The following is a 12440-nucleotide window of genomic DNA, read 5'->3' as shown; positions in this document are numbered from 1 at the left end:
GTGTTTCAGTACGTGTTTCAGTACAACGTGTTTCAGCACGTCGTGTTTCAGTACGTGTTTCAGTACAACGTGTTTCAGCACGTCGTGTTTCAGTACGTGTTTCAGTACAACGTGTTTCAGCACGTCGTGTTTCAGTACGTCGTGTTTCAGTACGTCGTGTTTCAGCACGTCGTGTTTCAGCACGTCGTGTTTCAGCACGTCGTGTTTCAGTACGTCGTGTTTCAGCACGTCGTGTTTCAGCACGTCGTGTTTCAGTACGTCGTGTTTCAGTACAACGTGTTTCAGTACGTGTTTCAGTACAATGTGTTTCAGCACGTCGTGTTTCAGTACAACGTGTTTCAGTACGTCGTGTTTCAGCACGTCGTGTTTCAGCACGTCGTGTTTCAGTACGTCGTGTTTCAGTACAACGTGTTTCAGTACGTGTTTCAGTACAAGTCGTGTTTCAGTACGTCGTGTTTCAGCACGTCGTGTTTCAGTACGTCGTGTTTCAGCACGTCGTGTTTCAGCACGTCGTGTTTCAGTACGTCGTGTTTCAGTACAACGTGTTTCAGTACGTGTTTCAGTACAATGTGTTTCAGCACGTCGTGTTTCAGTACAACGTGTTTCAGTACGTCGTGTTTCAGCACGTCGTGTTTCAGCACGTCGTGTTTCAGTACGTCGTGTTTCAGTACAACGTGTTTCAGTACGTCGTGTTTCAGCACGTCGTGTTTCAGTACGTCGTGTTTCAGCACGTCGTGTTTCAGCACGTCGTGTTTCAGCACGTCGTGTTTCAGCACGTCGTGTTTCAGTACGTCGTGTTTCAGTACAACGTGTTTCAGTACGTGTTTCAGTACAATGTGTTTCAGCACGTCGTGTTTCAGTACAACGTGTTTCAGTACGTCGTGTTTCAGCACGTCGTGTTTCAGCACGTCGTGTTTCAGTACGTCGTGTTTCAGTACAACGTGTTTCAGTACGTGTTTCAGTACAATGTGTTTCAGTACGTCGTGTTTCAGCACGTCGTGTTTCAGTACGTCGTGTTTCAGTACGTCGTGTTTCAGTACGTCGTGTTTCAGTACAACGTGTTTCAGTACGTGTTTCAGTACAATGTGTTTCAGCACGTCGTGTTTCAGCACGTCGTGTTTCAGTACGTCGTGTTTCAGTACGTCGTGTTTCAGTACAACGTGTTTCAGTACAACGTGTAATACATGAACGGACAGTTACAGCGTGAGAGTCAGCTGACCTTGTGATGAGCCTCTCTGACGGAGGACAGGAGGAGAACCGCCTGAGAGGAGGACGAATCCAGGTAGTACTCCACCAGGGAGGAGAGGACAGCACCTCCTCTGTCTGACAGGAGAAACTACAGGTCACAGTGAAGTCCACACAGGGGGCACCCGGCCTCTCTGCAGTCCACTTGGGGCGCAGTTACCCACAATACATTGCAATGAGACAGGTCCAGACAGGTGGAGACAGGAGGACAGAAAGGTAAACTCACCTGTACTCAGCTGCTGGTTGACCGCTGCTCTGACTTGCTCCGCCTCCTGCAGCTCTGAACTGTCCAATGAGAGCAGGAGCTCACTGATACTCACCTGCTCCCTGGACATGATGAACACCTGCAGACACACACACAGTCATTTAGCAGATTTCTCAGGTGTGTCCTCCACCAGGGACACGTCTGTCCTTCACCTTGATCCAGGTGTTACCTGTGTGCCCCTCCTGCTACTTTAATCTGCTTTCTACCAGTAAACTGAACCTGTTCGGGTTCTGAACAGTTGTTGGACAAAACCAGGACACCTGAAGACGTCACCTCACAGTCTGAGAAGTTTTCTGATGTAACACAGACGTCAGACTTTATACAGCCAGAGATGACCGGTCGCTCCGCCGCTCCCTCTCTCGTTGTGTCGCTAGGACGGCCAACGCGCTGTAAACGGTTCGTGATCGCTCCGTCTGGCGGGATATAACGCATGATCCATGCAGTACTGCAGCGGGGGGGGGGGCTCTCTGCAGCACCACGCAACTTTTCCAAATTCTTCCCTCTCACGGAGAAAACAAAGGTCAGGTCGCAAACAGCTGTTGTGTGAAGCGTAATTGTAGCAAAATAGCCACATATAATAGTCATATTAATTATATTTTACTTATTATAATAATAATAAGACAAACATGCCTGATACTTTCACAGCTGGTAATATTCTCACTTTTGAGAATATTTTCTCACTGAATTAAAATTCCTTTCTCATCGAGGTGAAAAGGAGCCACAGTCACATTTAAAGAGGTCACTTCCCCAAACAGAGACACAAAGAGGAGGGAAGACTGAATCTCGTCTTGAGTGTCTCGTCTCGTGAGCCGAGTGTCTCGTCTCGCACTTTATAATTGTGTTGACTGACTTTATCACCTTTCAGCTCAGGTTGTTCAGATTTCAGTGAAATAAAACATCTGAAGTTTCTCCAAGAAATGACTTCATAATAAGCAGAAACACCAACCAGACAGTAAAAAGTAGGAATATTTCCCTCTGAGATGTGGCGCAGTAAATACAAATACACAAGTAATGTACAAGAGTTACTTTCCACCACCGCAGGTCGCAACATGATAATACTGCAGAACTTTTAACCAGAGACAGAAATATGAACATTATCAGGGTGACAGCCCTGAGACAGGTGCTGTTTAATAATACTACAGGTTACTACTCTGATACTTTAAAGTACACTTAACATTTAACACGTCTGTACTTTAACTGAACACAAATACTGATGCTGTACTTGTATTTGTACAGTTATGTACTTGTACTTCAGTAGTACTGCTGACCGTTGCAGTATTCTCTGAGCCTTTGCGTGCACTGACCGCCTGTTACGTCATTTCTCCCTCTGACGTCACCGCGGTTATGTAACAGTAAGGTGACGTCACAATTACAGACAAACACGTAGTTACAAAGTGAGATCAAAGCTAACGGCTACTTTACCAGCTGACATGCTAACATGCTAACATGCTAACATGCTAACAGCTGAGCTGCCTGTTATTTGAGTCTTATTAAAGCTGACAGCCTTATTTTCCCGCCTGCAGCTGCTCGGTAACTTCCGGTGCTCGGAAAACGAGCAGAGGCGGTTTTTAAAACTAAACAACAAACATTTAAAAGTAACTTTGAGTCCAGAAAGAAACTCTGCTACCTTCAGACCTGTTGATCCGTGCAGGGCGCAGCCATGTTGAGCAACACGAAGCCCCGCCCACCGCGGCAACCCGACACCCTGCAGCTGTCCGTCAACGTCAGGAGGCGTTCAGGGCGGAGGGGAAAGGATGGGAAAAACGACAACCGGCCGAGAAAACTTGTTTAATGCTGCATTCAGGCGCTCCTCGGATAGTCCCCTGTCCCGAGTTGTGTTCATGTGCTTTTTTATGTGTTGTATAATCAGCAAACTCTGAGTTAGAAGCTTTTTATCACAAAGTTATTTTTGTCCGAGAGTTATTTTTGTCACTGCACCCTTACATTACCTGAATCCTCTAAAATATTGTACCGTTATTAACCCCTTAATGCCTGATTTGTTTTACAATGAAAAAATAAAAAAAATAATTTGTGTTTTCATTTGCTTTCAAGCTGATGTTAAATTAAGTGAAGATTGTTAATTTGTCTATAGAACATAGAAAAGATATAAATTCAGGTATGTGTAGGTACGATGAAAATTAGTGACAATAGGCATTAACGAGAAACCAGGGCCTGTAAAAGGTTCCTGGTACGTATCGAATATGCACCAAAAGGCATCGGGGGAATCCATGCGCTATCTTGGCTTGCAGTCTGCAAGGAAGAGGTATGATGCGAATTCGCGACAACCGGCGTCAAGTTAATTAACTTTCCTAATGAATCTACTTCACTCTACATGGACAGCAAACTAACGTTATAACGATGGAGCAGAGGATAAGACTCACTGCATTTACATTACATTTACTCATTTAAATATAAAGTAACCTAATACCATATTACACATGACACCTGCTTCTACAATAACACCAAAACAACTTCAACAAATTCAAACACAGTTTCTTCTTGTCCTTTCCGTCCTCTCCCTGTGAAAACGACAAACATCTAACGGTACGGTTGATTTATTATCTTTAGCTAACCCAAAAAGATTTGTCATCTGAGCCCTGATGTAAGATTTGTAATGTGTTTGAGGGTCTTTGCCATATTTTCTTAGATTACTAAATTACATTAAATTACTTACTAAAATATATGATTATATACAGCTGCAGGGAAAATACGTGAACCCTTTGGAATGACCTGGATTTCTGCATAAATTGGTCATAAAGTGTGATCTGATCATCATCTAAGTCCCAACAACAGAAAAACACAGTCTGCTTAAACTAGTACCACACAAATAATTGCATGTTTTTATTGACATTCACAGTGCAAGGTGGAAAAAGCATGTGAACCCTTAGGCTAATGACTTCTCCAAAAGCCAAGTGGAGTCTGGAGTCCAGTCAATGAGACGAGATTGAAGGTGTTGGTTAGAGCTGCCCTGCCCTATTAAAACACACTGATTTTAACTTTGCTATTCTCATGAAGCATTGCCTGATGTGAACCATGCCTCCAACAAAAGAGCTCACAGAAGACCTCAGATTAAGAACTGTTGACTTGCATGAAGCTGGGTTACAATCTCCAAAAGCCTTGATGTTCAGTCCACGGTAAGACAAATTGTATGGACGGGTTTCTTGTATACAAACACTCCTGGATGCGCAGCCAGGGGGCAACTTTGTTTTTTTATTATTGTTAAATATCCTACATGATCCAGAATCCTCTGGTCTGAGATGCTGCAGTGTTTTCAGTTCGGCTGCTTGTTGACTCCTCAGGTTAATTATTGTTCCAGTAAAGTGGATTCATTTCTAAAATGCGCTGCTGAACATGTTTCCCGTCACTTTTTAGGACGGGGTGCGGTGGTGGAAAGTAATTGTAACGTAACGAGTAATGTGACTATTTATTTTTAATACCTAGTGTTAATTAAAGTAATGTTGTTACTTTTTAAATGAGTAATAAGTAAAAAATGACTCAGCAGCTAGATATGTTCTATAAACTCATACGCTGCAAAGACAGACAGCTGCTTTCTGCTGCTGTCCAAAAAAACATGGCTGCATCTGAAATTTGCAAAAGAGTGCCTGGATGTTCCGCAGTGCTACTAGCAAAATATTCTGTGGACAGATGAAACCAAAGTTGAGTTGTTTGAAAGGAACACGCAACCTTTTGTGTGGAGGGAAAATAGGCACAGCAAACCAACATCTAAATCTCATCCCAACTGTGAGGTATGGTGGAGGGGGCATCATGGTTTGGGGCTGCTTCTCTGCCTCAGTGCCTGGAAGTGTTGCAATCATCAATGGAAACATGGATTCCAAAGTTTATCATGAGATTTTGCAGGAGAATGTAAGGCCATCTGTCCGCCAGTGGAAGCTCAACAGAAGATGGGTGATGCAACAGGACAACGACCCAAAGCACAGAAGTAAATCAACAGAATGACTTCAGAAGAAGAAAATATACCTTCTGGAGTCCTGACTTCTACCCAACTGAGTTGCTGTAGCATGACCTCAAGAGAGCGATTCACCCCAGATACTCCAAGAATATCACTGAACTGACACATATTTGTAAAGAGGAAAGGCCCAAAATTCCTCCTGACCGTTGTTCAGGTCTGATCTGCAACTACAGATAATGTTTGGTTCAGGTTATTGCTACTGGGCAGCCAGTTATTAAATCCAAAGGTACACGTACTTTTTCCACCCTCTACTGTGAATGTTTACACGGTGTGTTCAATAAAAATATGAAAACATATAACTGTTTGTAGTATTCGTTTAAGCAGAGCTTTGTTTGTCTGATGTTGTGACTTAGATGAAGATCAGATCACATTTTATGAACAATTTATGTAGAAATCCATGTAATTCCAAAGTTTTCGTCATGTCATCCTGCGACTGTATTACACATGTCTACAGTCCATGTACAGTGTGGGTGAGCAGCAGCTGTGTGTGTTCTCAGTCTCTGCTGATAAAAACTCAACAAACACAAACTGTGTCTCAGCTTCGCTTCACATCTAAGATCTAAACTAAACTTACTAACGTTCAGCCTCTCACTCGTCCTCAGCTCTTCTTCTTCCCCAAAACGTTTGACATAATCACAGATCGTTCTGCGTCAGTGAGGACGTTTACATTCGAGTCCTGTCTTATCCTAGATTATTATCCTACTGAGAAAATATTTAGGCTATATCAAAAACATTTTCCTGTTATTTTTCATCATGAATAGTTTTACGTTCTCACATTCAGATATAGGCCTACTTTAAAACAGCACACCTGCTGTCATCTTACTAAATTCTTTCTTTGGAATGGATCTCTATCTGTTATTGGCTGTAAAATGTGGACACTGTGTGAAAGCTAAGCTAAGCTGGACAGGACAGGATGGTACAGTATCTCACACTGTAGTAAATATTTGATTAAATCTTTTCATGTTTCAACATTGAAGAGTTGACACTTTGCTCCAGTGTAAAGTAGTGAGTCTACAGCTTGTATAACAGTGTAAATCTGCTGTCCCCTCAAAATAACACATCACACAGCCGTTAATGTTTAAACCGCTGGCAACAAAAGTGAGGACACCCCTAAGTGAAAATGTCCAAACTGGGTGCAAAGTGTCAATATTTTGTGGGGCCACCATTATTTCTTGGGCCCTCTGGTGAACTCTGGAGTTCAGCAGAGCTTCACAGGTCGTCACTGGAGTCCTCTTCCACTCCTCCATGACGACATCACGGAGCTGGTGGATGTTAGAGACCTTGAGCTCCTCCACCTTCCGTTTCAGGACGCCCCACAGATGCTGAATAGGGTTTAGGTCTGGAGACATGCTTGGCCAGTCCATCACCTGTGTGTGTGGCTGTGTGATGTGTTATTTTGAGGGGACAGCAGATTTACACTGTTATACAAGCTGCACACTCACTACTTTACACTGGAGCAAAGTGTCAACTCTTCAGTGTCGTCACATGAAAAGATAGTCAGATATTTACGAAAATGTGAGTTGTACACTCACTTTTGTGAGATACTGTCAAATGTTCCTTAAAGCTGAGTTTGCTCTCAGCAGCGCTGCAGGAGATAAGAGGTTTCCGACAGTGAACGCAGTATAAGTAGCAGCAGGAGGTCGGTCTGTGAGGCAGAGTGACTGCAGACACACAGGTGAGGATGATGCTGTTGGTGTTTATGTTCGGCTTCTTGCTGAACTCGGCCTCAGCTGCAAAGGTGAGTCAGACTTTATAACAGCTTTATTATGTTATCAAAGATTCTTCCTCATGTTTGGACTCAAACCAGCAACCTGTCTGACTTCCTGTCTGTGGCTCTCAGGTGCGAGCTCATTGCTTCCTGCTGAAGACGTAAACCTTTAAAACCTCCTCTTAGATATATAGTTTCAGGTTTAAAAGGCTCATTTATTTCCTCGAACAGCTGCCAGCTGTAGTTTCTATCAGACAAACAGCAGGAAATAATGCACTTCCTTCAGCGGTGGGTGAATCCACATGTGGTGCCCCAGAGTAATAATAGTAATAATGTTTATTCATAGAGTACTTTCTAAAATCATCACGTGTATCGTGCAAAAGTACCTGCTTTTAAAAATACTTTAGTAGCCTATCGAAAGTAAAAAGTACAGTGAGTATGGTCGTGTGTGTCAGGGGCTGCTGATGTGACAAACAGGAGTTAAAAACACAGCAGGCAAACAATGTTGTGATGACAGGCTGTCCATTCAATAATAATTCAAGTTACTGACGGAGTATTCAGAACGTTCAAGCATGGCCACAGTTACACTTTAACACTTCCTCTATCTCTGTGAGAACCGGTTTGGTGTTTAGACCGTCACAGTGAAGAAGGAGAAGGTCAGAATTTGGTTCCAGGATTAAGGTGAGACCCGGGTCTTTGGCAGAGATGTACAAACCTGTGTGTGTGTGTGTCTGTGTGTGTTTGTGTAGCTGGGTGTGGTGAAGACAGAGGGGGGGATGGTGGAGGGTAAGAGTCACGGTATGGGTCTGTTCAGGAGCGTCGATGTCTTCAAAGGAATCCCCTTCGCTGACGTCCCTGGAAAGTGGGAGAAACCAAAACCTCATCCTGGATGGAGCGGTAAGTCCCAGAGACCACTAAGTTAAAGCTCAGCTTAAAGGTCCAGTGTGTAATATATTCAGGAGGATCTATGGACAGAAATAGAAGATCCATAACTGTGTTTTCAGTGGTGTGTAAAGACCTCACATAATGAACCGTTATGTTTTTATTACCGTAGAATGAGACATTTATATCTACATACACGGCGGGACATCGCCATGTTGCGCCGCCATGTTTCTACAGTAGCCCAAACAGACAAACTGCTCTACAGAGCGTGTTTCAGCACTGCAGTGAATGAGTACAGAGAAGGAAGAAGAACATGTAAAGTTAGTAGTAGTATTAGAAGTAGTAGTGTTGTAGTACTCGAGACGGGTCTTAAGACCACTTTTTGATGCTCTCGGTCCTGTCTCGGACTCGGACATTGCTTTAAAGGATTCTTCGTGTATTTTAACCTGGATCCTGTTTCCACCATAGACTGTATATAAGAAATGGATGTAGTCATGGTGACGTCACCCGTTGATTTGTGGGCTGCCGTTTTGAAGCCTCGAGTTTGGCCAATAGGGCGCCGGCATGTTGATTTTTGCAACCAGCCACGCCGGATGTGACCGTATTTCAGGGCTCTCAAGTTTTATCAAAAGAGCTAGCTAGCTAGCTTAGCTAGGTGCATCTGTAATTCACGTTAACTGTCATTTTAACAGGGCTGATCATTTTGTCTAGAGAACAACGGGCTTAAAACTAAATGTGCGCAACAGAGAAAGTGAACAGCCATGTCCTGATCAGCTGACAAGTAGAAACATTTTACCATTATTTCTAATGGAACTCGCCCCCTGCTGGCCGTTAGAGAGAATGCAGGTTTCAGGGACTTCCGCGTTCGCATCAGTTTGCTGACTAGAAGCTTCCTGCTTGGTTTCCACACATGTTGATGTTGACATGACTCGCAGGTACAGAAAGGTTTGAATCCTGCAGTAGATGCTGTTAAAATGGCGTCCACAGAGAGAGCTTCTTGTTGCCAGCGACAGGGTCAGACAGCATCATGGAAAGGATCCCTACAAGGGATTCCAGGTGACCCCCTTTGTGTTTAACAGGAAACGGAAGTCTCGCTCAAGGACTGGTCTCGCCGGAGCTGCTAGCAAGACTTTATTTCCTCACGTTACTCCAACGCAACAAATTCCTCTCTCAAACTCTGACTCTCGTTCTCTCCGACATCTTCCTGCAACAACTCCTTTTGTTACTTCTTCCTGACCTGGAGGGTAAAACAACTGACCTAGACAGCGGCTCACACCGGACTCCCTCACAGACACGCCGCAAAAGCTGTTCAATTTTATTTAGATCACCTCTCAACTCAAGAAAAAGAAAGATATGGGCACTTGCAATCCATACACATGACCCGCTGCCACATGTGCCTGCCGCCGCTCGACTGTGGTAGCCCGGTGTTTACTTGTGGGGAATCCCTCACCTAACACAGCTCACGCTTGTCTCCTCGTCAATTAGTGCATCCGAAAGCACAACAACCATCCAACATTTTGGCAACTCAAAGTGTCACTTGCTTCCTGGTTGGCGGGCAGCGGAAAATAACGTCTTTTTTGCCTTCCAAGGGAGCGTTTTCCCTGGAATGTGTGTGTTCCAGTCGTCTCATGTGATGCCGATCAACCAATCAAATCTGTGCATTCTGATAAGCATGTATAAAACCAGAAAATCTCATATGATCCCAGATCTTTGCTTCAGAAGATTTTCTAAAATTGGATCTCTTTGAATTTTAATTGAACACTCCAGTTATAAACCAAAAGTCTTTATTTACAGCATGACGCGTCAACGAGCTGAGCTCAGACTAATTCAAATGTTTCCAGGAACCCTGAAGGCGACGAAATACAGAGACCGCTGCCTGCAGGTGACGCTGCTGCAGACGAAAACCCAGGGCAGCGAGGACTGTCTCTACCTGAACATCTTCGTTCCACAGGGGATGAAATGTAGGCAACACAAACACACAAACACACACACAGGTGGTGTTTCCATCACTTTCAGGACGCTCCATTGACAGAAAAAGTCCCGCCTGCTCAGCTGAATCCAGTTTTACGTCAGTTTGAGTTTGAGACTTTGAGAGACTCTCCTGATAAAGGACTGAGGACGTACAGGTATCTCGTTCACCCCTCTCTCTCTCCTCAGTGTCCACCAACCTCCCGGTGATGGTGTATCTGTTCGGCGGAGCCTTCCTGCTGGGGGCGTCCAACGAGGTGGAGATCCTCGGAGACTCTCTGTACGACGGGAGGGAGATGGCCGACAGGGGCGACGTCATCATCGTCACGGTGAACTACAGAGTGGGTACGATGGGTTTCCTCAGCACCGGAGACGCCCGGCTGCCAGGTCTGACCAAAACACCAACACGGCTCTTTTTCTCACTGCTGATGACAGATTGTTTAGAGACGGTTCCCACACTTTGCTCCTGCAGTTCAAATCTAAAAGGTCAGGGTCTGGGGCCTGCTGGTGATTTCCCAGCATGCATGTGGTCAGAGCTGTGTGCTGTCTTATCGTCAGCAGATAAACCGTGGCTATTAGCTCAGCTGGGGTTCAGGGACCTTCACTCATTACGTAACCTCAGTGTGGAAGGTTTGTTGTTTATCTCGCTGTGAGGCAGCGAACACACTCGCAGTGCTTTTCCACTTCCCGGGATCTTTTCACTCGCTTTCGTGCCAGTTTTACTCACATCACTAAAAAACTTTACGAGCTGAAAGAAAACGGAAATTTGCTGTCAGTCAACGTCAGGAGACGTTCAGGGTGACGGGGGAAAGGATGGGAAAAACGACAATCAGCCGAGAAAACGTGTTTAAGTCGAGACGCCACAGTCAAATAGGCTTTTTTGCAAAATCGTCATTTTGGACTCTGGGGTCTGGCCTTAACCAGGTGGCTCTCATTGAGATTAAAATCTATTTTGCAAGAGAGACCTGGCCAAGAAGCGGCATAGAAGAACAGAAAGTACAAGTTTCAAACACAGAACGGACACCAGTTACACAAATATACACAAATACACACAAGTCGACATACAATCTAATAAACAAAGACATTATTTGATTATTATTTGATTTATTATTAGACAGTAACACAAATAAATGTGTATGAAAATGTCATCTAAGCTACAGGTGGTTTAAGGTACCGAGTACAATCAACCATTACAGTATAGAATGGCCTAAAACACCCTGATACAAATGTACAGAAATATAAACAGATACATACCTGTACACAAATACATGTGTAGACACCCGGGGGCCCCTCAAAAGGATCCACGTTTTATTATATTACTTAAGAATAGTCCAAATAAACTCCCTCTAAATGGTTTTAAACAACCATTCACCACATGCACGATTAAAACAGAAATCTGATTGGCTCATGCTGCCGTCCACAAAAACAAGGTGTTCAGCCCAGAACCAGGTCTTAAAGGTACGAAGATGTCCGTGGCACTGCCTCTAGTTAAAAAGCTATGAGAGCTCCTAACAAGTTTAAAACATTTTTTTAAATCCCCTGGCTCACATATGCAAAATCATTTGCAGACAGGAAACAGTAAACAGTTGAGTCTTTTACCTCGCAGGTAACTACGGCCTGTGGGATCAGCATGCCGCCATCTCCTGGGTCCGCAGGAACATCCAGGCGTTTGGAGGAAACCCCGACAACATTACCATCTTCGGCCAATCAGCCGGAGCCGCCAGCGTCAGCTACCAGGTAGAAATTAAAAATATAGAAATATAAACCGGACCGAGCTGGAAGAGTTCAGATCCTGTCTCCAGCTGAGTGTTTGTCTCCAGCTGAGTGTTTGTCTCCAGCTGAGTGTTTGTGTCCACCTGAGTGTTTGTCTCCAGCTGAGTGTTTGTGTCCAGCTGAGTGTTTGTCTCCAGCTGAGTGTTTGTCTCCAGCTGAGTGTTTGTGTCCAGCTGAGTGTTTGTGTCCAGCTGAGTGTTTGTCTCCAGCTGAGTGTTTGTCTCCAGCTGAGTGTTTGTCTCCAGCTGAGTGTTTGTCTCCAGCTGAGTGTTTGTGTCCAGCTGAGTGTTTGTGTCCACTTGAGTGTTTGTCTCCAGCTGAGTTTTTGTCTCCAGCTGAGTGTTTGTCTCCAGCTGAGTGTTTGTGTCCAGCTGAGTGTTTGTGTCCAGCTGAGTGTTTGTCTCCAGCTGAGTGTTTGTCTCCAGCTGAGTGTTTGTGTCCAGCTGAGTGTTTGTCTCCAGCTGAGTGTTTGTCTCCACTTGAGTGTTTGTCTCCAGCTGAGTGTTTGTCTCCAGCTGAGTGTTTGTGTCCAGCTGAGTGTTTGTGTCCACTTGAGTGTTTGTCTCCAGCTGAGTGTTTGTCTCCAGCTGAGTGTTTGTCTCCAGCTGAGTGTTTGTGTCCACTTGAGT

General features: G+C 44.4%; 2 protein-coding genes across 6 annotated transcripts in view; one reads left to right on the top strand and one right to left on the bottom strand.

Annotated features, from left to right (window-relative positions):
• Positions 1–3273, bottom strand: part of tsc1a (TSC complex subunit 1a) — a 21000-nt gene extending 17727 nt beyond the window's left edge. For 2 of the 3 annotated variants that reach the window (XM_046034767.1, XM_046034768.1), the window contains exons 1-3: positions 2933–2965; positions 1472–1589; positions 1220–1323 (exon numbers count right to left, since the gene is read on the bottom strand). In XM_046034767.1, coding sequence (XP_045890723.1) covers positions 1220–1323; positions 1472–1589; positions 2933–2950 — 240 coding nt within the window. In that variant the 5' untranslated portion in view covers positions 2951–2965. Of the gene's footprint in view, positions 1–1219; positions 1324–1471; positions 1590–2932; positions 2966–3137 lie in introns of those variants that run through there. The other variant, XM_046034769.1, reaches the window with a different exon arrangement.
• Positions 1–12440, top strand: part of LOC123960187 (bile salt-activated lipase-like) — a 22554-nt gene that overhangs the window by 1916 nt on the left and 8198 nt on the right. The window contains exons 2-6 of one of the 3 annotated variants that reach the window (XM_046034803.1): positions 7064–7155; positions 7938–8085; positions 9912–10031; positions 10228–10425; positions 11645–11775. In XM_046034803.1, the coding sequence (XP_045890759.1) occupies positions 7965–8085; positions 9912–10031; positions 10228–10425; positions 11645–11775 (570 nt within the window). In that variant the 5' untranslated portion in view covers positions 7064–7155; positions 7938–7964. Of the gene's footprint in view, positions 1–7063; positions 7156–7937; positions 8086–8372; positions 8391–9911; positions 10032–10227; positions 10426–11644; positions 11776–12440 lie in introns of those variants that run through there. The other 2 variants (XM_046034805.1, XM_046034804.1) reach the window with 2 other exon arrangements.

The sequence above is a fragment of the Micropterus dolomieu genome, linkage group LG21, assembly GCF_021292245.1.
Source record: "Micropterus dolomieu isolate WLL.071019.BEF.003 ecotype Adirondacks linkage group LG21, ASM2129224v1, whole genome shotgun sequence".
In the NCBI taxonomy this organism is placed as follows: domain Eukaryota; kingdom Metazoa; phylum Chordata; class Actinopteri; order Centrarchiformes; family Centrarchidae; genus Micropterus; species Micropterus dolomieu.
This window is presented reverse-complemented; position numbering and strand designations above follow the sequence as displayed.